Below are 24,384 nucleotides of genomic sequence, written 5' to 3' on the forward strand. Positions count from 1 at the left end.
TAGATTTTTTTATGAAAATTCATTTCTCAATCTTTGCAACAGTTCATGAATGGTTGAAAAATAAATTTTGTGAAAAAAGATATGAATGTTTGAAATTGGGTTGAAAAACTAGTTTTTATAATATATCAGCTTTTTCAAGTTTTGGTATGGCTTGTGTACGCGAGCACTGTCGTGTGTACGCAGGAGTTGGTCTCTGCCAACACCCATGCGTACGCGAACACGGGGTACATACGTGAGTTTGTCAAAATTACGCTCATGCGTACGCGAGCGAACCCGACTGCCCAAACCTTCCACGTGCGCGAAGGTGATCCGCGTACACGACTTTGTCAAATTTACATTCATGTATAGACGAGCATGTGCATGTGCACACGACCACCATGTTTTTCTGAAAAGTGAATTTTTTAATCTTTCAACCATTCCTCAAGCCTTCTAAACCTTTATAAAACCCGATCAGAGTCTAGAGCCAGTGTAATTAACAATAGAAGAGTTAGAAGTGAGAGTTAATGAGGTGAGTTGATGAATTGGAAAGAGAGGAATAAAGTGTGAAGTGATATATGAAGAGGATAAATGTTATAATTGATTATGATGATGAATGATAATAATGAATTAGATTAATTAAGATTGAATATTGTTCCGAGGGTTACCTGAAACGTTGAGGTCGATCTCGGATGAGATCTTCCGGTCTGGTCAAACCTGTTGTGTCCGATTTGTTGGAGCTTGAGGTGCTGCTGGTTCTTGATCATCGGGGGGTGGTGGTACCTGCAAGAGACTCCGATACTTAAGTTAGTGCGGGCTTTAGGCAGGTTTTTAGTAGAATTGGAGTATGAGTTATACTTGGGTGCTCCAGTGTATTTATAGTGGTGCTCGATGATCTTTCTTGAGATAAGATTGTTATCTTTATCTTATCTTTTGCGGATGAGATCATATCTTTTGCCAACCGCTTCCTAGTAGGCGGTGGCTCTTTGTTTTGGGCCTCTTTCGGGTCTGTTTAGGAGTTTACCGAGCTCTTGTGAAGAGGTCAGTTATGGGCCTAACCTTTGGTGAGGTCGGTCCTCTTGTCTTCGGCTCTTCTGATCCATCAGTTCGGACCATGGTATGAACAGTGCCCCTGCTTGAGCTTTCGACTTCTCGAGGTCGTGCTCGTTCCGAGCTTCGATCTCTTGGTGAGGTCGTGCTCGAGCATCTCTTTATTGGTTGAGTTCGGTTTTGTTGGTCCTTCACGGGTGGTTTCTGCGTCTTTAATTCTTTCAAAATGCGAAGCGTTTTGCTTTTAAATGCTGCACCATTTTCGAGCACAGTCGTTTCTTAGATATCCATAAGTGCTTTTAAAGACTATTGATTGAACCCTTACTTTCTTTGACGTTTTGCTTTTCCTCTTTTTATTTTGTTCAAAATCAGAGGGGTCTTTGGCTTTGTTTCATTTTCTGAAGAAAGTTTCTTTCTTTCTTTTTTATTTCTTTGATTTGCCCCAAGTTTTTTCTTCTTTTCCAAAGCTTTGAGGCTCTAGTTGGTGTGGATCGTCTGTGCTTTTGCCGTGCGTTTGTCATTACTTCTGCTTCTCCTTACTTTAGGTTGGTACCTATTTTATGCATTTCACATTTTTCCTGTTTGATGGTAGTTGTGATTCTTCTGCGCACTTTGTTTTTGCTTCTGCTGCATGCTGTTATGTTCTTTAAAGTTTCGATCTTTCTTCTTACTGCTGCTTAAAGGCTAGGGCTTGGGGCTTTGGATCTTCTTTGATCCCTTGCGTTTTTTCTTCCTGTGCTTGCATTGCCTCCAAAGGGTGTCGCTAGGTTTGTGGTGGTGATTTGCTTTTGCGAACCTTGGGGCGCCCTTTGTTGTCTTGTTGCTGGTTCGTTGGTTGTTCTTTCATCTTCTTATTTCTGGCCGAGTTGTTTGGTAGTGACTCCCCTTTCATTTTCTTGCTGTAGGTGTAATTTCTATGTCTACTCGTAGAAATATTGTTGAGATGTCCACAAAGGTTCCTCCTGGTATGGCTGACTGGTTAGATTCTGTAGTGTTAGGGTGTGTCACTGTGGCGGATCCGAAATATTGCAAAAAATTTAGGAGGTATCATAGGATTTGTGGGAATAGGGAAGATGAGAAGACTATGAGTTGGTGTCACCCGACTCCGAGGAGAGGGTCAGTTTTCCTCCTTTAAGTCGGGCAGAGCGTACGTTATTCTATGCATATGATTGCTTTTTTACCAAGTTAGGCATTACCCTTCCTTTTACTGAGTTTGAGACCGACTTCATTTGGAACTGCAACCTTTCCCCTTCTCAGCTTCATCCCAACTCTTGGGCTTTTATGAAAATTTTTCAGCTATTTTGCCAGGAGTTGGGTGTCCGACCTTCCCTCAGTCTTTTTCTTTATTTGTTTGTGCTGACCAAGCTAGGGGCGGCTAAGAAGAAGGCTTCTTGGATCTCCTTTCGTGCTACCCAGGGTAAAAAGGTGTTTTCTATTTTTGATGACTCCTTTCATGATTTTAAAAATTTCTACTTCAAGGTTCGGGCTGTGGATGATGTTCATCCCTTTTTTCTTGATGAGAATAAGGAACCCACCTTACCCATTTGGTGGTAAGAGGAGCCTGTAGTTCTTAAGTATTTGTTAGAGAGTCTTGATGAGGTAGAGAGGGCCTTTGTGGGTGTTTTGGAGGAGCACTGGGGGGAGCCTTCTCATTTGGATACAAAGAAGTTTTTAGGGGATCCTGCTCTTCTCCGTTCCTAGCTAGGTAGCGCCCGACTTCCTACAAATTTTTTATTGTCGTTTGTTTGTCATTATCCACTATATAAATGCTTTTGTGATTTTTTTCAGAGATGGTTTCCAGCTCCGATTCGATGAAGGTCCTCCGCAAGACCAAGAAGACGGTGGCCGCCTAGAACTTGCAGAGAAAGACGTCGGGTGAGGGTTCTTCTCAGGTTCTACCAAAGAAGCCAGACTCGGGTCCTCAGGGTCCGAGGAAGATTATCTTTACTCCTCAGGTTCGTCTGGCCTCTACTGTTCCGACTTTGACGACCTCTGGTGCTGCCTCTTCCCCCTCTTCATCTGGGACCTATCCTAATGATAAAGACTTCAATGGGGTGGCCTTTGTTGTGGAGCACATCGCCCCATATGGTTTTGTTCCAATTGATGTTGTATCTATCCTCAAGCACCTTGATTTTATATCCAGCAACGGTGTCCGGATGGCCAACCTTAGTGCTGTATTGTTGAGGGAGTTTAAGAAATCCCCTATTAATGCTATCAGCGCCTTCCTTGGGAGTGCTAAGGCTAATTATGAGAGGGTAGAGGGGCTGAGGCTTGAGATGGAGGCAAAAATTGTTGGGCTGGAGCTGTTTTTGGAGAAAGAGAAGGCTCGGGCCACTGCGGCAGAGGCGTCTGCTAATTTGGCAGAGGAGATGCAAAGAAAGCCATGGAGAGTTATACCCGGACTTTTGAGGAGCTTCTTGAGGTGAAGGAAAAGCTCCAGTCCTCCTATGATGATTATGCCGAGTTACAGGGTCACATTGTGAATGGCATGACTACTTTGTACGAGAACTTGAAAGCTCAGGTCCGGGTTCTTGCTCCTGACGCCGATCTCTCTCTGATCAGCATGGATAACATTGTTGAGGATGGCAAGAACGTGCTTGCCCCTGATGATGACGAGACTCCCGCTCCTGATCTCAAGGCCAAGGCTTCTACAGCCCCTTCTACTGAAGCTACCCAATCTGAGGCTGACCCTGATGTGGAAATTTTGAATGGGCCGGACGGTGTTGTTGGGGCAGTCCCGATTTCGGTCATTCTAGCTTCTCAGGATGTGGTGATGGGAGCAAAGTTGGATCCTCTATGACTTCTCTCCCTTATTTTATTGTTCCTTTGATTATGTGTTGATATGGTCCGACCTGTGGACCTCTAAACTCTTTTTATTGTAATCTTTTGTGTGGTTTGCTGACATTTGTGGTTGCTCTCTAGTAACTTTTTATTTTTAATCAAACACTTTCACTCATGAGTTGGTGTTAGGGAACCTTTGAGTTTTTAATGTTTAACTTTTTGAAACTTCCTTGTTTTGACTTGCTTTGGTTGTGTGCTGGCTGATTTCTGAGGAATGCCTTTACCCCTTTGGTTGTTGTTTCAACCTTATCTGGATTTCATTTTTGGGTAGTGTTTGATAATGAAAATTATTTGCTGGCTTCGAATCAATCAAAATAAGAAGCAATTTGTTAGTAGCATAGTCCAAACTAACAATGAATTCTCATAATCAAATGTTAATTCAAAGGATGTCACAATCAAAACACAATAACCGGGAGTTTGAATTCCCGGGTCGTCTTTCCTAGGAGTTACAATTAAGTGTCTATTATTGGCTAAAGGGAAATGAGGGTTGGATGGTGGCAATTGGCAAGAAATTTAAAGTGCAAGAAACTAAATAGGCATGCAATGAGTAAATGGAAGCAAGTGAAAGTAATGCAAATGGAAATTAAATGATAAAAAGGACTCTTGGCAAGAAGTGGGTAATTAAGGATTCCTATCCTAGTTGTGGACCACAAACATGGTAATTGTGTGTAAATTAATCCCAATTAGTTAACCTTGCATCGAGGATAAGTCAAAGGGCATTATTGATTCCAATCCCTAAGTCCTAGTAAACACTAGTGGGTCACTTAGAGTCAAGGGAAACCAAATCAATTAACAATCCTCACACAATGTGGAATGGACATCCACAACTCAATTTCACCCAATCACCCAATTTTCCAACCAAGAGTGGGAAAAGACTAGGCCAAAACCAACCAAGTATTTTGTCAAACACTTGGTGGGAATAAAAAGAAAGCATGATAAAATGACAAAAAATAATAAATGCTACAACTACCAAGCAAGAAAAGTAAAGATAGCAACTCAATTGAGCAATAAAGGACATGAAACATAAATTGAATTAATTGTAAATTAAAATAACAAGAGTGCTCATGAACATCAAAAAGAAAGGGAAATAAGAAATTAACAAGATAACATAAGGAAATTAAGACAATAAAACAAAGAAAGGTAGAAGAAACTAGATTGAAGAAAGAATTAAACATAGAAATTACAAGGAATCAAACTAAGAAACCCTAGTTCTAGAGAGAAGGGGAAGCTTCTCTCTCTAGAAAATAACCTACATAGTGCTAAACTAACCCTAATTTCTCCCCCCTCACTTTAACATAGAATGAGGCCCTCTTTGATATAGGAAGAATCAGCTTCAGAAAGTCCCAAAACTGGGCTCTAGAGGCCCAAAAATCGCCTCCAGCGATTTCCATTAAGTGAGTCATGTGCTGGGACGTGTGCGTATGCACAGGTGTGTGCGTACGCACACATGCTAATTTCCTTCTTATGCGTACGCACATAATGTTATGCTTACGCACACATGGCTTTATGGTTCTTGTGCGTATGCACAGGTGGTTGTGTGCACGTACACTCCAATGTGTGCTTCTCCTTTGTTTTCTTCATGTTTTCTCCCTCTTGCATGCTTCTCTTCCACTCTTATCAAGCCATTCCAACTTATTACACCTGAAATGACTCATCAAAACCATCAAGGTATCGAATGGGATAAAAGTGATTAAAATAAGCACAAAATAGCATGTTTTCACAATTAGGCTCAATTAAGGGAGAGAACACAAAAGTATGCTATTTGGATGAATAAATATGGGTTTATATGATGAAATCCACTCAAATCAAAGCAAAATATATCGTCAAATATGGATTCATCAGCGTCCCTTTGTGGACTTTCTACCTTTTTAGCCTATCCACTTTTTGGAATTTGGTGTTGGGCTTTTCTGGCCAACCTCCTTCCTGACGACCTTGAGGTAGTGTTTTCTCATGAACTTCTACCTTTGATTTGTGTCTTTTTTGATTGCGTTTACGATTTTTCCGAGCTATTTTATTCTGTTTTTGGCAATTTTGTCCTTGCAGTTTGGTGTTGTTGTTTCGGGCTTTTTAGTCGGTTTCCAATAACTTTCTAGGTAATGTTCTGTTCAGAACCTTTCTTTTTTTAGTTTATTTGGACGACCTTTAACCCTTGTTTGGGCTTGTGACTACCTTCGCTTTTTAGGCAGCGACCTTTTCGGACTCCTACCTTTTAGCTTAGTAGCTTTGACACTAGGTTTTTCAACCTTTTTCGACCTTCGCACGGTTAGGAAGGCATTGTTGCCTTTTTTAGTGATCATTTAGCTGGTCTGACTCCTCTGTCGGGCCTTCTCAAGTTATTTTTTGCAACCCTGTTTTTAATCCAACCTTGTCAGGCCACTTTATATGGGTCGCTTTTATAACTTCTCACATTAATTCGATCCTCGTCGCTTCACCTTGCCGATCTTTCCCGGTTGGGCGATGAATTTTGCATTTTTTGTTCGAGCGTAAATTAATGCACCATGGTAGGAAACTTTTTTAGGGAATGCAATGAATAAAAAATGTAAATAATAGTATATACATGTGTGGGGTTACCCTGCAAGTCGGGACGCCTTCGGGTCTTGGCTTGGTGCCTCGTTAAAAAACCCTTTAGTGGGAAAAAGAGCACACCTTGGCTCAAGACCTTTCTCTAGCTATAGTACCTTCTTAGGTTACAAGCATGCCATGACCTCGGGAGCTCCCGCCCTTGGAGGTCAGCCACCCTATAGTAACCTTTCCCTAGTACTTCTGTAATCTGGTATGGTGCTTTCCAGTTAGCTGCTAGCTTTCCTTTTCCTGACGGACCTGTTCCGATATCATTATGGATTAGGATTAGGTCGTTGGTAGCGAAGCTTCGTTAGATTACCTTCCGGTTGTACCTTGAGGCCATTCAACGCTTTAGTGCGTCCTCTCTGATCCAATCTCTTTCTCGGACTTCTGGAAGCAGGTCGAGTTCTTTCTTTTATGCTCCAGAGTTGTTGTCCTCACTGTAGAAGATCACCCTTGGGGATCTTTCATCTATTTCTACGGGGATCATTGCCTCCATTCTGTAAGCAAGTCGGAAGGGTGATTCCCTCGTGGTGGAGTGTGGTGTTGTCCGGTACGCCCATGGGACTTGGGGGAGCTCTTCAGCCCAGGCTCCTTTCGCGTCCTGTAATCGACGCTTTAACCTGGCCAATATGACTTTATTGGTGGCCTCCTCCTGTCCGTTGGCTTATGGATGTTCAACTGAGGTGAACTGGTGCTTGATTTTTAGATCAGCTACCAGGTTCCTAAAGCCCGTGTTGGTGAACTGAGTCCCGTTGTCCGTGGTGATGGAGTGGGAAACTCCAAACCTTGTGACGATATTTCTATGCAGGAACTTCCAACTTCTTTGGGCGGTAGCGGCGGCCAATGGCTCTGCCTCGATCCACTTTGTGAAGTAATCTATTCCTACAACGAGGAATTTGACTTGCCCTAATCCCTGGGGGAATGGTCCAGGGAGGTCGAGCCCCCACTTTGCGAACGGCCAGGGTGAGGTGACGCAAATGAGTTCTTCAGGTGGGGCCATGTGGAAGTTGGCGTGCTTCTGGTATAGAGGGCATGTTTTGATGAACTCGGCTGCTTTCTTCTGTAAGGTCAGCCCTTAGAAGCTGGCTCGAAGTACTTTTTTGGATAGAGCCCGTGCCCCAAGGTGGTTGTTGCACATGCCACTATGAACGTCCTCCAGGACCTCTTTTATGGCAGAAGTCGGGATGCACTTTAGGAGGTGTGTTGAAATTCCTCTTCTGTACAGGACATCTTGTAGTATTGTGCTTCCCATATGAGCCTTTTTGCGTCTTTTTTTTCTGTGGGAAGTGTTTCGGACTTGAGGTAGTTGATTATAGGGGTCATCCACCCTTGGTCCTGGTCTGATATGCTTAGGACCTTCTCTTCCCTTGAGGTTGATGGGTGCTGTAAGGTTTCTTGGATGAGGCTTCTATTGTTGCCCCCTGGTTTGGTGCTGGCTAGTTTTGAAAGTCCGTCGGCTCAGGCATTTTACTCCCGAGGTATATATCGGATCGTGTATTCACTGAAGCTCCCGAGCTGTTCTTTAGTTTTGTCCAGGTATTTTTTCATAATGAGATCCTTCGCCTGGTAACTTCCATCTATCTGGGAGGTGATTACTTGCGAGTCGCTGAAGATGGTAAGCTTGTGTTCTCCGACTTCCCTAGCCAGCTTCAAGCCAGCCAGTAGGGCTTCGTACTCTGTTTGATTATTTGAGGCGGGAAACTCAAATCTTAAGGAGAGTTCGAGTTGGGTCCCTTGGTCGCTTTTTAAGATAACGCCTGCTCCACTTTCGGCTTTATTTGATGAGCTGTTGACATAGAGGTTCCATTCTATGGGAGTTCCCAGGGTATCTGTATACTCTGCGATGAAGTCAGCCATGTATTGGGATTCGACGACAGTGCGACCTTCGTACTTGAGGTCAAACTTGGATAGCTCGACTGCCCATTGTAGAATTCTTCCGGCTAAATCTGTTTTCTCCAAGATGCCTTTCATGGGTTGATTAATCCGCACTCTGATGGTGTGGGCTTGAAAATATGGTCGAAGTCTTCGGGAGGTGAGTATGAGGGCATAGGAGAACTTTTCTATCTTTTGGTAGTTCAGTTCATCCCCTTGTAAAGCCTTGTTGATGAAGTAGATGGGTTGTTGTCCGTTGTCATCTTCTCTGACTAGCGCTGATGCTATCGCTTGACTTTCCACGGCGAGGTATAGTATCAGTTCTTCTCCTTGTCGAGGTCGAGTCAGGATGGGTGGTTGCCGTAGGAATGTTTTGAAGTCTTGGAAGGCTTTTTCGCACTCGGGAGTCCATTCGAACTTCTTTCCTTTCCTTAGTATTGCATAGAAAGGGAGAGATTTTAGCGCTGATCCGGCTAGAAACCTGGACAGGGCCACTAGTCTTCCATTTAGCTGCTGTACCTCTTTCACACAGGTCGGGCTTTTTATGTTGAGTATGGCTTGGCATTTGTCTGGGTTTGCCTCAATGCCTCTCTGGGTAAGCATGAACCTAAGGAATTTTCCAGCTTCTACTGCGAAGGGACATTTTGTGGGGTTTACCTCATCCCGTGCTTTCTTATAGTACGAAATACTTCGACGAGGTCGGGCAACAGTGTTTCCTCTTTTTGGGTTTTTTCTAGCATGTCGTCCACAAAGACTTCCATCAGCTTCTCGATGTTGTCGGCAAATACTTTGTTCATTAACCTCTGATATGTGACCCTCGTGTTCTTTAGTCCGAACGGCATTACTACGTAGCAGTAGTTTGCTTTTGGGGTTAGGAATGAGGTTTTCTCTTAGTCGGGTTTATGCATTGGGATTTGGTTTTACCCCGAGTAGGCGTCCATGAAGGAAAGGTATTTGTATCCCGACGACGGGTCGACTAGGGTGTCGATGTTTGGGAGGGGATAGGGGTCTTTTGGGCAGGCTTTATTGAGGTCGGTGTAATCTACACACATCCGCCATTTCCCATTTAGCTTTTTTACCAATACGATGTTGGCCAGCCACAATGGATACTTAACCTCCCTTATGAACCCTGCCTCTAGCAAGGCTTGCACCTGTTTCTCCACGACTTGTGATCTCTCCAGGCCGGGCTTTCTGTGCTTTTGTTGTATTGGTCGAGATCCGAGGTACACTGCCAGTTTGTGTCACATTAAGCTGGGATCTATGCCAGGCATATTCGCAGTCTTCCATGCAAAGAGGTCAGAGTTTTCTTTTACGATCCTGACAAGTAGCTTTTTTAGGTCTTGCCTTAGGTTCGCTCCTATACTTGTTGTTTTATCTTGGGTGTCTCCGATTTGAACTTCTTCGGTCTCGCCTTCTGGTTGGGGATGGAGTTCTTCGTGAACCCGGGCACCTCCGAGTTCAATGGAGTTGGCCTCTTTTCCTCTAGGGTCGCCTTTGAGGTTCAGGCTTTCATTGTAGCATCGTCGTGTGAGCTTTTGGTCTTCTTTAATGGTAGCTATGCCCTACGTGGTGGGAAACTTCATGCACAAGTGTGGAGTGAAGACTACCACAGCAAGTTGGTTTAGAGTTGTACATCCTATGAGTGCGTTATATGCCGAGCTTACATCGACGACTATGTAGTCTATGGTCAACGTCCTGGACCGAGCTCCTTTCTCGAAGGTGGTGTATGTTCCATGAGCTGCATATGTAGCTCCCTCTATTGATCCATGATTTGGGATTAGAATCCCCTCTGTTGGTCCATGAGTTGGAGTTAAAAATTTCTCTATTACTCTTGATTCTCCATGTATTGTCTAGATAGGCCATCAATAGCCTCTTGAATTTGACTCATGTCCATAGTGGCTGGTGTTGGGGCTTGTTGCTCTTCTTGCTGCTCCATTTCTTGGTGTTCCTCTTCTTGTTGTTCCTCCCTTTTTCTCCTCCTTTGTGGCCTCCTTTGTTATTGGGAAACCGTGACATATGACATTCTCTGAGGGGTGATTGGCTTACCCGGGTTTAACCAAACAGGGTTTGCATCCTCAAACACCACCATAGCCTTCTTGCATAGGCGAATCATGGTGCTTGGATAGTAGAGCCAAGCGTCAGGATCACTCTTCTCGAATAACTCTTGAATGTTCTTGGCTATGAGTTCATGGACTCTAATCTCTCCTCCTATCATAATGCAGTGCACCGTGGTGGCTCTTTTAATATTGACCTCTGAAGTGTTTACACTAGGCAGAATGGATCTGCTCACAATTTCATACCATCCTTTGCTTTTGGGATGAGGTCTCCTCTTTTTAGAAACCTTGGCATTTGATGCCAAGGCATCTTAGGCTAGTTTCACTAGCATTTTTCTGTTAGTTTTAGTTGTTTTATGCATTTTCTTGAGCTTTAAGTAACCAAGAATGGTTAAATGAATAACAAAGCAATGAACCATCCAAACAGTATGATTTTGATGCAAATTCCATGAGTTTTAGTTATATTACTTGAATGCTATGAATGGAAGATTTCTCATGAAATTTGGCAAGACTTTGATGCAATTGTTTGGATGATTTCAGGGAAGAAGAGGCTAAGCAAGAAAGCAACAAAATCAATAAAGGAAGCTTGAATATCACATGTGGAGTTTAAGTTCCAGTTTAAGCCTAAACTGGAGCTTAAACGCCAGAATCAGGAAGGCTAAGAAATGCTGGAATTGAAGTTTAACCTCCAGTTTAACCTTAAACTGGAGGTTAAACGCCAGAATGATAATGCCACTCAGGAAGGAGTTCCACGTTTAACCTCCAGTTTAACCTTAAACTGGAGGTTAAACGCCAGAAATAGGAAGTGCACCAGGGAGCCATTTCCACGTTTAAGCTCCAGTTTGACCTTAAACTGGAGCTTAAACGTGTTCGACCAAGCTTTCTCCTCCAGGGTTGCTCTCTCCATTTCCACGTTTAAGCTCCAGTTTGACCTCAAACTGGAGCTTAAACGTGTTCGACACCTCCAGGGCTACCATTCTAAGCTTCCACGTTTAACCTCCAGTTTAACCTTAAACTGGAGGTTAAACGTGTTCGACCTCCAGGATGCCTCCTTCCATTTCCACGTTTAACCTCCATTTTAACCTTAAACTGGAGGTTAAACGTGTTCGACCTCCAGGGCTGCCCTTCCTATATCCACGTTTAAGCTTCAGTTTAACCTTAAACTGAAGCTTAAACGTGTTCGACTACATGACTCTCTAGGGCTGCCTTCTTCCATTTCCACGTTTAAGCTTCAGTTTAACCTTAAACTGAAGCTTAAACGTGCTTCTACAAAAGGCCTCACTGGAAGTGTCTGGCGTTTAAGCTGCAGTTTAAGCTTAAACTGCAACTTAAACGCCACTCTTGGAAAAGGTTTCTGGGCCAAAAATATTGCGGTTTAAGTTAGTCTTTGAGCACAAACATTAACTTAAACTTACCCTGGTATGAAACCCAAGTGAATATCATGGTTTATGAGATTGGGCCTGAAGGATTGATGAGTTTGAAATCTCAATTTATTGAGTCATGTGTCATTATTTGATTATCACTAAGTTGGCTCAATGAATGTTACAGAATTTGGATCAACAACCTCATCAAGATTATGGATCATAAACCCAAGACAAAAGGAAAGCAGAGAGAGGCCTCAAAGCCCAAGAAGCACAACAGAAGCTCAATATAGAAAGTGTATAAATAGGATAGAATTTAAGTTAGGGAGGACTTTTACCTTTCCATTTTGCTAGTTTTCATATCTTTGTAGTTGAATTCAGAGCTATGACTCACTAAACCCCTTTCATTGGGTTAGGGAGCTCTATTGTAATTCAATGAATCAATAATAGTTTATCTTCTTCTTCAACCTTTTCTCTTGAATTTTGTTAGAAGGCTTCTCGTTCTAATTCCATTGAGTAGTTGTCTTGGGAAAGAAACTACCCATAATTGGAATCCTTCGGAACCTTGGGAAAGGAATGGAGGATTCATGCTAGAGAAGCTTTCTCACAGTGAATTGGATTAGGGTTTGGATGGATATTGTGACATGTAATCCTACCAAATTGTGGTTCATGAAACTGTGTGGTATAATCAGTGATCGAGCATCATCTCTTCTTATGAACATTTAAACCAAGGGATTGGGAATTTGTTTGTTTTTAGAGAGAATTGGTGAGCCAAGGGATTGGGATCCAATCATATAAGATTGCCAAGCAAAATTCAATGAACGCATTGGTTGAGGAAGAGATATACATGTTTTGATTCGGAGATCTCAATATCTCCTAACACCCAATGAATTCCCCATTTTTGATTTCCAATTTCTCTTTACATTCTGCAACTCAATTCTTGCAATCACCCCCATTCCCTTTTAATTTCAGCAATTTAGCTTCTGCTCTTTAATTCATGCAATTTAAGATTCCGCCATTTCAATTTCTTGTCATTTACTCTTCCCGCCAATTTTACATTCCGCAATTCTCATCTAAATCTTGATTCCGCTCAACTAGAACACATTTCTAATCCGAATTGCTCACTCAACCAATCCTTGTGGGATTCGACCTCACTCTATTGTGAGTTTTTACTTGACGATAACCGGTGCACTTGCCGGAAGGAATTTTGCCGATCGTGCAATTTCCTAAATCGTAGCATAACAAGTTTATGCGCATCAAGTTTATGGCGCCGTTGCCGGGGATTGGTTTTCGATTGACAATTCTCCAATTGGAAGTTAACTAGATTGAGCATTTTTTTTTGTTTTGATTAATTCAGTACAAGTTACTTGTTGAATTTTAATTTCTGCATTCTGTTACATGCTTTCTTCCTTTATGCCTTTAAATTCAAGCAACTAACTCACTGACTCACTAACTGTTTGAATTAATTCCTCAATTGCTCTAACCATACTCTTCCATTAACCAAGAGTATTTCACTTGTTGTTGCCTGTGCTGTGTTCTTGTATGACAGGTAGGAGAGGAGAGACATCAACTCCTCCATATACCGAACCAGAGAGGACCCTTCATAGACTTAGAAGGGAAGCAAAAGGGAAGAGAGTACTGGGAGAAGAAGAATCTGAAGGAGAATCTGAGGACAATTTTGAGGAAGCTCTAGATCTCAACATGGATAGAGAAGTTCACAACCATGAGAGAGCTGATGGAAACAATGCCATTCCTGAGAGGAGGGTTCTTAGTTCATACATAAACCCAACCTCTGGGAATTGTGGTAGCAGCATTCAGAAACCACCCATTCAGGCCAACAATTTTGAGCTCAAACCACAGCTAATATCACTTGTGGAGAATCATTGTTCATTTGGTGGGAGTGCTAATGAAGATCCCAACCAACATCTCACAAAATTCCTGAGAATTTGTGACACTGTAAAGTCCAATGGAGTCCAGGAAGATGCCTATAAACTGCTTTTGTTCCCATTTTCACTTAGGGACAAAGCAGCTAAGTGGCTGGAATCATTCCCAAGGGGGAGTCTAACAACATGGGATGAGGTGGAAAGCAAGTTTCTTGCACGTTTCTACCCCCCACAAAAGGTCAATAGGCTTCGATCTGAGGTTCAAACTTTTAGACAACAAGATGGTGAAACTCTCTACGAGGCATGGGAGAGATTCAAGGATTTGACAAGGAAATGCCCACCAGACATGTTCCATGATTGGGTGCAATTGCATATTTTCTATGATGGACTCTCTTATGAATCAAGGAAGGCTGTAGACCATTCATCAGGAGGTTCATTGAACAGGAAAAAGACTGTGGAAGAAGCCATTGAAGTGATTGAGACAGTGGCTGAGAATGAGTACTACTATGCATCAGAGAGGCACAACACTAAGGGAGTCATGGAGCTGAACCATGTTGATACAATTCTAGCCCAAAACAAAGTGTTTGCCAAGCAACTAGCAGAGCTTACCAGGCAATTAGAAACAAAGCAAGTGGCTGCAATACACACACAAGATCAAGAGGAAGTAAGCATTGAAGGAGGTGATTGGGAAGAGGCCAACTATGTGGGAAACCAACAAAGGCAATCATATGATCCACATTCCAACACTTACAACCCAGGATGGAAAAATCACCCAAACTTTGGGTGGGGGAACCAACAAACCCAACCACAAAACCACAAACCTTACAACCACAACCAACATAACAATTCCACATACCAAAATTCCAACCAAAGATCATATCAAGCCACACAAAACACTTACTCACAACCACCATATCATGGCCAAAATAATCAACCCACCCAACCTAATCCGAACCAACAATTTCAAGATCAATTAAACCGGATAGAAGGAATGATGGCAACCATGAGTCAAGACATAACCGAATTGAAAAGCTTCAGGGATGATGTGAGAGCTACCTTAAGGAACCATGGTGAAAAACTCAAGAGGATGGAGTCTCAAGTAGGAGAGCTATCTCAACAGGCCCCCAAATCAACTGCAGTGTTCCCTAGTGACACAGAAAAGAATCCTAAAGGGGAACAAAAGAGAGTGAGATGGGAAGAATGCAAGGCCATCACCATATTGAAGGAAGTCTCAGAAGAAGAAGGAATCAGACCCTCAAAACAGGAGCCAGAAATCTTGAAGGAAGGTGTGGAGGAAGCTAAGCAGGAAAGTGAAACTGAGCAAGCCAAGGAACTGCAAAAGGGCACAATGGAAACATACCAACCAAAAGCACCATTTCCTCAGAGGTTAGGAGGAGGTGAAAAAGGGAAAACCTATTCAAGGTTTTTAGAGACATTTAACTCTCTCCATATCAATATTCCCTTTCTTGAGACTCTCCAGCAGATGCCAACACATATCAAGTATTTAAAGGAATTGCTGAGCAAGAAAAGAATTTTGAAGGGAGGACAAACTGTAATAATGAATAAAGAATGCAGTGCTCTCATCAAGAAGGACACAGTCTCTAAGAAAACAGACCCAGGAAGTTTTCATATCCCTTGCATCATAGGGGAAACAAAAATTGACAGAGGATTCTGTGATTTAGGAGCTAGCATAAATGTGATGCCTCTAACTCTTATGAAGAGGCTACAACTGAATGAGGTGAGATCCACTGATATAATCATACAACTGGCTGACAAAACTCAGAAGCGAGCTGAAGGAGTAGTTGAAAATGTGCTGGTGAAAGTGGGGGATTATTACTTCCCCACAGACTTTGTCATTGTGGACATGGAGGAAAGCTACTTACACCCTATCATTCTGGGCAGACCATTTCTAGCCACTACTAGAGCACTCATAGATGTAGAATAAGGAGAGCTAATTCTGAGAATACATGATGAACAGCTCATTTTCAAAGTTTTCAAACCTGCATCTGAGCCTGAACCAGAACCTGAAAAGCCTAAGGATAATAGTAGCCAGCTGTGTTTGGAGGAAAGTAATCTAGCAACTGAAACTCTAAAACAGTCCTTGGAAGGCAAACAAGAGTTGCAAGAGTTAAAGCCACAAGAATCAATGGAAACAGATCAGAAGGATCCTCCTAGCATAAGGGTCAATGAAGAAAGCTTCAAGAGAAAGGGAAGAATTGTAAAGAAATTGCCAAGAGGGTGGAGAAACAAGAAAATTCCCACTGAAGGTTTCTCCCCGGGAGATAAAGTGATATCAAGTCATTATCTGCCAATCCCACCTGGCCTCAAAACAATTCCTTCCCAGCGCCCTCAAGTGTTCACAATCAGGAAAGTTCTTTCTATGGAGCATTTAGAGGTCATGAAGGAATCAAGTGGGGACGTTTGCATAGTGAGAGGAGAAGACGTCAAGCACTACAATCCACCCTAACAAGGGACAACCGTCAAGCTAATGACGTTAAAGAAGCGCATGTTGGGAGGCAACCCAACCTGAGGTAATACCCTTTTACTGTTTCTTTTATTTGTTTCAATAAAAAGGTGAAGTAGTTTCTGTGCATTGCAAAGAATTAAGTTTGGTGTTTCACACCAAACAATGAATTCGTAGATCAATAATTCAAAGGGGAATGTGTGACTCTAAGTTTGGTGTTCCACCACACATATCAACTGAACACAACAACCTTTGAATTATATGAAAGGAACAACCATTCTAAGCAATCACAGGAATGCTTAAAATCCTTAGCAGCAACTTCATTCCAAGGAGAATTCAAAGACTCAAAGAACAGAGAAGTAAGTAAGAGACTAAGTTTGGTGTTCACACACCAACTTAAGACTCAGACACTTGCCCATACATAGTTGAGCTAACCACTCAAGTGCTTGAGAAACAAGCAACTTCATCACTCTTTGCAGGAAAGGAAACAAGGATCTTAGAAAGAACATAAAGCAACAACTAGGAGAAGAAGGAGAAATCAAATTGTTTCCTGGCAACAAAGAGAAAACAAGAAATTTCACAAGGTGGTGTTGTTCCTTGACAATTCTTTAAAAAGGGCAAACAAAAGCATGCTTGTTCTGGTTTAAACTGTAATTGTTGAATCTTTCTGGAATGTGAAGTTACTAGTATGTGTGTCTGTTTATTGCTTTGAATAAAGTGAATACCTAGATGTTTGGATATAACTCCACCTTCTTAAACAAATGCTTGCCATGCTTGTTCTGTTTCCTAAAATAAAAGAAAAGTTTGAACAAAAGTAACTTGGCTCAATTAGTGACAAATCAAGTAGAATTAAGTGGTGGTATGCATGCTTGATTGTTTAGTCAGATCACTGGAAATAGAGTGTAGAATTATCATTTTTTATGTAGAAATTGAAAACTGTCTATGAATCTTGATGAATAAATGTCTTTGGCCATGAAAAAGAAAGAAAAAGAAGAAGAAAAAGCCACTGAAAAAGGCAACTAAAAAGCAGAAAAATTGAGAAAATAAGCTAGGCACCAATGGTTTGAACTTCTGAGACAAATGCCTGTGGTGTTTATGTATTAAGGATATGCTTGGATGAATAGGTTCTGAGGAGTGTTTCAACACTTGGTAACTTGGGTTAACTAACCCGGGATTATCAACCAAAAGTCCATTATCAAGAGCAACCTAAATACAAAACATTTAGTCACACAAAGAGGTGCTGGGCACCAATGTCTCAAGAAGAAATGTGAACTAAAATGCCTAAAGTGGATATGTGTAGTGCACTGATAAGAAAAAGAAAATGCCAAAGGCTTGTGCAACACATGACACTAAGCAAACAAGGAGCAAAGGAGCTCTAAGAAAAAGAAAAGAAAAATAAAGAAGAGAAAAGTGCCAAAGACATAAGAATAACAAGAGGCCATAGCAGTGTTTGATGGATGCAATGAAAAAGTGATAATCTTACCTGATAAGTATGAAAAAGTGATGCTGCAACTTTCTGCATAAAACCCTTCTGATGAACTTCAAATGCTTGCTAATATAGCCAATGTAATTGCTTTCTGTCTCATACTTTCTTCTCAAATAACTCAGGACTTGCTTAGGGACAAGCAAGTATTAAGTTTGGTGTTGTGATGCCAAGGCATCTTAGGCTAGTTTCACTAGCATTTTTCTGTTAGTTTTAGTTGTTTTATGCATTTTCTTGAGCTTTAAGTAACCAAGAATGGTTAAATGAATAACAAAGCAATGAACCATCCAAACAGTATGATTTTGATGCAAATTCCATGAGTTTTAGTTATATTACTTGAATGCTATGAATGGAAGATTTCTCATGAAATTTGGCAAGACTTTGATGCAATTGTTTGGATGATTTCAGGGAAGAAGAGGCTAAGCAAGGAAGCAACAAAATCAATAAAGGAAGCTTGAATATCACATGTGGAGTTTAAGTTCCAGTTTAAGCCTAAACTGGAGCTTAAACGCCAGAATCAGGAAGGCTAAGAAATGCTGGAATTGAAGTTTAACCTCCAGTTTAACCTTAAACTGGAGGTTAAACGCCAGAATGATAATGCCACTCAGGAAGGAGTTCCACGTTTAACCTCCAGTTTAACCTTAAACTGGAGGTTAAACGCCAGAAATGGGAAGTGCACCAGGGAGCCATTTCCACGTTTAAGCTCCAGTTTGACCTTAAACTGGAGCTTAAACGTGTTCGACCAAGCTTTCTCCTCCAGGGTTGCTCTCTCCATTTCCACGTTTAAGCTCCAGTTTGACCTCAAACTGGAGCTTAAACGTGTTCGACACCTCCAGGGCTACCATTCTAAGCTTCCACGTTTAACCTCCAGTTTAACCTTAAACTGGAGGTTAAACGTGTTCGACCTCCAGGATGCCTCCTTCCATTTCCACGTTTAACCTCCAGTTTAACCTTAAACTGGAGGTTAAACGTGTTCGACCTCCAGGGCTGCCCTTCCTATATCCACGTTTAAGCTTCAGTTTAACCTTAAACTGAAGCTTAAACGTGTTCGACTACATGACTCTCCAGGGCTGCCTTCTTCCATTTCCACGTTTAAGCTTTAGTTTAACCTTAAACTGAAGCTTAAACGTGCTTCTACAAAAGGCCTCACTGGAAGTGTCTGGCGTTTAAGCTGCAGTTTAAGCTTAAACTGCAACTTAAACGCCACTCTTGGAAAAGGTTTCTGGGCCAAAAATATTGCGGTTTAAGTTAGTCTTTGAGCACAAACATTAACTTAAACTTACCCTGGTATGAAACCCAAGTGAATATCATGGTTTATGAGATTGGGCCTGAAGGATTGATGAGTTTGAAATCTCAATTTATTGAGTCATGTGTCATTATTTGATTATCACTAAGTTGGCTCAATGAATGTTACAGAATTTGGATCAACAACCTCATCAAGATTATGGATCATAAACCCAAGACAAAAGGAAAGCAGAGAGAGGCCTCAAAGCCCAAGAAGCACAACAGAAGCTCAATATAGAAAGTGTATAAATAGGATAGAATTTAAGTTAGGGAGGACTTTTACCTTTCCATTTTGCTAGTTTTCATATCTTTGTAGTTGAATTCAGAGCTATGACTCACTAAACCCCTTTCATTGGGTTAGGGAGCTCTATTGTAATTCAATGAATCAATAATAGTTTATCTTCTTCTTCAACCTTTTCTCTTGAATTTTGTTAGAAGGCTTCTCGTTCTAATTCCATTGAGTAGTTGTCTTGGGAAAGAAACTACCCATAATTGGAATCCTTCGGAACCTTGGGAAAGGAATGGAGGATTCATGCTAGAGAAGCTTTCTCACAGTGAATTGGATTAGGGTTTGGATGGATATTGTGACATGTAATCCTACCAAATTGTGGTTCATGAAACTGTGTGGTATAATCAGTGATCGAGCATCATCTCTTCTTATGAACATTTAAACCAAGGGATTGGGAATTTGTTTGTTTTTAGAGAGAATTGGTGAGCCAAGGGATTGGGATCCAATCATATAAGATTGCCAAGCAAAATTCAATGAACGCATTGGTTGAGGAAGAGATATACATGTTTTGATTCGGAGATCTCAATATCTCCTAACACCCAATGAATTCCCCATTTTTGATTTCCAATTTCTCTTTACATTCTGCAACTCAATTCTTGCAATCACCCCCATTCCCTTTTAATTTCAGCAATTTAGCTTCTGCTCTTTAATTCATGCAATTTAAGATTCCGCCATTTCAATTTCTTGTCATTTACTCTTCCCGCCAATTTTACATTCCGCAATTCTCATCTAAATCTTGATTCCGCTCAACTAGAACACATTTCTAATCCGAATTGCTCACTCAACCAATCCTTGTGGGATTCGACTTCACTCTATTGTGAGTTTTTACTTGACGATAACCGGTGCACTTGTCGGAAGGAATTTTGCCGATCGTGCAATTTCCTAAATCGTAGCATAACAAGTTTATGCGCATCAGCATTCCATTGGAATCCCTCACCTAGTCAACCCCAATGACACAAATATCATTGACAATCTGCTCACAATCAGGGTCGCCACTTACTTTTTCATGATAACTAGCCTCTTCAAAAGGTGCTGTTCTAAGGCCAAGAACCTTCATGATAGCCTTTGGACTGAAATCAACTTCTACACCTCTTAAATATCTTTTGTAAGAGGTGTCAATGCTTGTGTTTTTCCTCACAGTGTTGGCATAGAATTCCTTCACAAGATTTGTATTTATCCTTGTGATTGGGGTGGTGAGGAGCTCCCATCTTCTTCTCTCAATCTTCTCTTTGATTGCTTGGCACTCATCCTCAGGAAGTTGGAATGGTATCTCTGGCAATATTCCTTTAGGTTTCATCCACTCTAGTTGTATCTCATGGAATACTGACTTGAACCTCCAATCATCAAAGGGAATTTCTTCAATAGGCTCCTTTCCCTTTCTCCTTTTAGAACTTGATGAGGTGATGCCAAGGCATCTTAGGCTAGTTTCACTAGCATTTTTCTGTTAGTTTTAGTTGTTTTATGCATTTTCTTGAGCTTTAAGTAACCAAGAATGGTTAAATGAATAACAAAGCAATGAACCATCCAAACAGTATGATTTTGATGCAAATTCCATGAGTTTTAGTTATATTACTTGAATGCTATGAATGGAAGATTTCTCATGAATTTTTGCAAGACTTTGATGCAATTGTTTGGATGATTTCAGGGAAGAAGAGGCTATGCAAGGAAGCAACAAAATCAATAAAGGAAGCTTGAATATCACATGTGGAGTTTAAGTTCCAGTTTAAGCCTAAACTGGAGCTTAAACGCCAGAATCATGAAGGCTAAGAAATGCTGGAATTGAAGTTTAACCTCCAGTTTAACCTTAAACTGGAGGTTAAACGCCAGAATGAAAAGTCTCACCAAAGAAGCATTCCACGTTTAACCTCCAGTTTGACCTCAAACTGGAGGTTAAACGCCAGAATGATAATGCCACTCAGGAAGGAGTTCCACGTTTAACCTCCAGTTTAACCTTAAACTGGAGGTTAAACGCCAGAAATGGGAAGTGCACCAGGGAGCCATTTCCACGTTTAAGCTCCAGTTTGACCTCAAACTGGAGCTTAAACGTGTTCGACCAAGAACTTTCCTCCAGGGTTGCTTTCTCCATTTCCACGTTTAAGCTCCAGTTTGACCTCAAACTGGAGCTTAAACGTGTTCGACACCTCCAGGGCTACCCTTCTAAGCTTCCACGTTTAACCTCCAGTTTAACCTTAAACTGGAGGTTAAACGTGTTCGACCTCCAGGATGCCTCCTTCCATTTCCACGTTTAACCTCCAGTTTAACCTTAAACTGGAGGTTAAACGTGTTCGACCTCCAGGGCTGCCCTTCCTATATCCACGTTTAAGCTTCAGTTTAACCTTAAACTGAAGCTTAAACGTGTTCGACTACATGACTCTCCAGGGCTGCCTTCTTCCATTTCCACGTTTAAGCTTCAGTTTAACCTTAAACTGAAGCTTAAACGTGCTTCTACAAAAGGCCTCACTGGACGTGTCTGGCGTTTAAGCTGCAGTTTAAGCTTAAACTGCAACTTAAACGCCACTCTTGGAAAAGGTTTCTGGGCCAAAAATATTGCGGTTTAAGTTAGTCTTTGAGCACAAACATTAACTTAAACTTACTCTGGTATGAAACCCAATTGAATATCATGGTTTATGGGATTGGGCCTGAAGGATTGATGAGTTTGAAATCTCAATTTATTGAGTCATGTGTCATTATTTGATTATCACTAAGTTGGCTCAATGAATATTACAGAATTTGGATCAACAGCCTCATCAAGATTATGGATCATAAACCCAAGACAAAAGAAAAGCAGGGAGAGGCCTCAAAGCCCAAGAAGCACAACAGAAGCTCAATATAGAAAGTGTATAAATAGGATAGAATTTAAGTTAGAGAGACTTTTACCTTTTCATTTTGAGCTAGTTTTCATATCTTTGTAGTTGAATTGAGAGCTATGACTCACTAAACCCCTTTCATTGGGTTAGGGAGCTCTATTGTAATTCAATGAATCAATAATAGTTTATCTTCTTCTTCAATCTTTTCTCTTGAATTTTGTTAGAAAGCTTCTCGTTCTAATTCCATTGGGTAGTTGTCTTGGGAAAGAAACTACCCATAATTGGAATCCTTCGGAACCTTGGGAAAGGAATGGAGGATTCATGCTAGAGAAGCTTTCTCACAGTGAATTGGATTGGGGTTTGGATGGATATTGTGACATGTAATCCTACCAAATTGTGATTCATGAAACTGTGTGGTATAATCAGTGATCGAGCATCATCTCTTCTTATGAACATTTAAACCAAGGGATTGGGAATTTGTTTGTTTTTAGAGAGAATTGGTGAGCCAAGGGATTGGGATCCAATCATATAAGATTGCCAAGCAAAATTCAATGAACGCATTGGTTGAGGAAGAGATATACATGTTTTGATTCGGAGATCTCAATATCTCCTAACACCCAATGAATTCCCCATTTCTGATTTCCAATTTCTCTTTACATTCTGCAACTCAATTCTTGTAATCACCCCCATTCCCTTTTAATTTCAGCAATTTAGCTTCTGCTCTTTAATTCATGCAATTTAAGATTCCGCCATTTCAATTTCTTGTCATTTACTTTTCCCGCCAATTTTACATTCCGCAATTCTCATCTAAATCTTGATTCCGCTCAACTAGAACACACTTCTAATCCGAATTGCTCACTCAACCAATCCTTGTGGGATTCGACCTCACTCTATTGTGAGTTTTTACTTGACGATAACCGGTGCACTTGCCGGAAGGAATTTTGCCGATCGTGCAATTTCCTAAATCGTAGCATAACTAGTTTATGCGCATCAAGTTTATGGCGCCGTTGCCGGGGATTGGTTTTCGATTGACAATTCTCCAATTAGAAGTTAACTAGATTGAGCATTTTTTTTTTGTTTTGATTAATTCAGTACAAGTTACTTGTTGAATTTTAATTTCTGCACTCTATTACATGCTTTCTTTCTTTATGTCTTTAAATTCAAGCAACTAACTCACTGACTCACTAACTGTTTGAATTAATTCCTCAATTGATCTAACCATACTCTTCCATTAACCAAGAGTATTTCACTTGTTGTTGCCTGTGCTGTGTTCTTGTATGACAGGTAGGAGAGGAGAGACATCAACTCCTCCATATACCGAACCAGAGAGGACCCTTCATAGACTTAGAAGGGAAGCAAGAGGGAAGAGAGTACTGGGAGAAGAAGAATCTGAAGGAGAATCTGAGGACAATTTTGAGGAAGCTCTAGATCTCAACATGGATAGAGAAGTTCACAACCATGAGAGAGCTGATGGAAACAATGCCATTCCTGAGAGGAGGGTTCTTAGTTCATACATAAACCCAACCTCTGGGAATTGTGGTAGCAGCATTCAGAAACCACCCATTCAGGCCAACAATTTTGAGCTCAAACCACAGCTAATATCACTTGTGGAGAATCATTGTTCATTTGGTGGGAGTGCTAATGAAGATCCCAACCAACATCTCACAAAATTCCTGAGAATTTGTGACACTGTGAAGTCCAATGGAGTCCAGGAAGATGCCTATAAACTGCTTTTGTTCCCATTTTCACTTAGGGACAAAGCAGCTAAGTGGCTGGAATCATTCCCAAGGGGGAGTCTAACAACATGGGATGAGGTGGAAAGCAAGTTTCTACCCCCCACAAAAGGTCAATAGGCTTCGATCTGAGGTTCAAACTTTTAGACAACAAGATGGCGAAACTCTCTACGAGGCATGGGAGAGATTCAAGGATTTGACAAGGAAATGCCCACCAGACATGTTCCATGATTGGGTGCAATTGCATATTTTCTATGATGGACTCTCTTATGAATCAAGGAAGGCTGTAGACCATTCATCAGGAGGTTCATTGAACAGGAAAAAGACTGTGGAAGAAGCCATTGAAGTAATTGAGACAGTGGCTGAGAATGAGTACTACTATGCATCAGAGAGGCACAACACTAAGGGAGTCATGGAGCTGAACCAGGTTGATACAATTCTAGCCCAAAACAAGGTGTTTGCCAAGCAACTAGCAGAGCTTACCAGGCAATTAGAAACAAAGCAAGTGGCTGCAATACACACACAAGATCAAGAGGAAGTAAGCATTGAAGGAGGTGATTGGGAAGAGGCCAACTATGTGGGAAACCAACAAAGGCAATCATATGATCCACATTCCAACACTTACAACCCAGGATGGAAAAATCACCCAAACTTTGGGTGGGGGAACCAACAAACCCAACCACAAAACCACAAACCTTACAACCACAACCAACATAACAATT

General features: G+C 41.4%; 1 protein-coding gene and 2 non-coding genes across 3 annotated transcripts; all 3 read right to left on the reverse strand.

Moving 5' to 3' along the window:
• Positions 1 to 7,899: 7,899 nt before the first annotated feature.
• On the reverse strand, positions 7,900 to 9,146 carry LOC140176065 (uncharacterized). Its single transcript, XM_072205924.1, has 2 exons — positions 8,962 to 9,146; positions 7,900 to 8,599 (listed from the first exon to the last, which is right to left on the reverse strand). The coding sequence occupies exons 1-2, from the start codon at positions 9,144 to 9,146 to the stop codon at positions 7,900 to 7,902; spliced, it is 885 nt and encodes a 294-aa protein (XP_072062025.1).
• Positions 9,147 to 13,846: 4,700 nt separating this feature from the next.
• LOC112726011 (small nucleolar RNA R71) lies at positions 13,847 to 13,950 on the reverse strand. The gene has a single exon (XR_003165084.1). It is a non-coding gene; the product is annotated as a small nucleolar RNA R71 (small nucleolar RNA).
• A 9,830-nt stretch (positions 13,951 to 23,780) lies between these two features.
• Positions 23,781 to 23,884, reverse strand: LOC112725372 (small nucleolar RNA R71). Its single transcript, XR_003164485.1, has one exon. It is a non-coding gene; the product is annotated as a small nucleolar RNA R71 (small nucleolar RNA).
• Positions 23,885 to 24,384: the final 500 nt, after the last annotated feature.

Source organism: Arachis hypogaea, chromosome 11, assembly GCF_003086295.3.
Source record: "Arachis hypogaea cultivar Tifrunner chromosome 11, arahy.Tifrunner.gnm2.J5K5, whole genome shotgun sequence".
Lineage (NCBI taxonomy): Eukaryota > Viridiplantae > Streptophyta > Magnoliopsida > Fabales > Fabaceae > Arachis > Arachis hypogaea.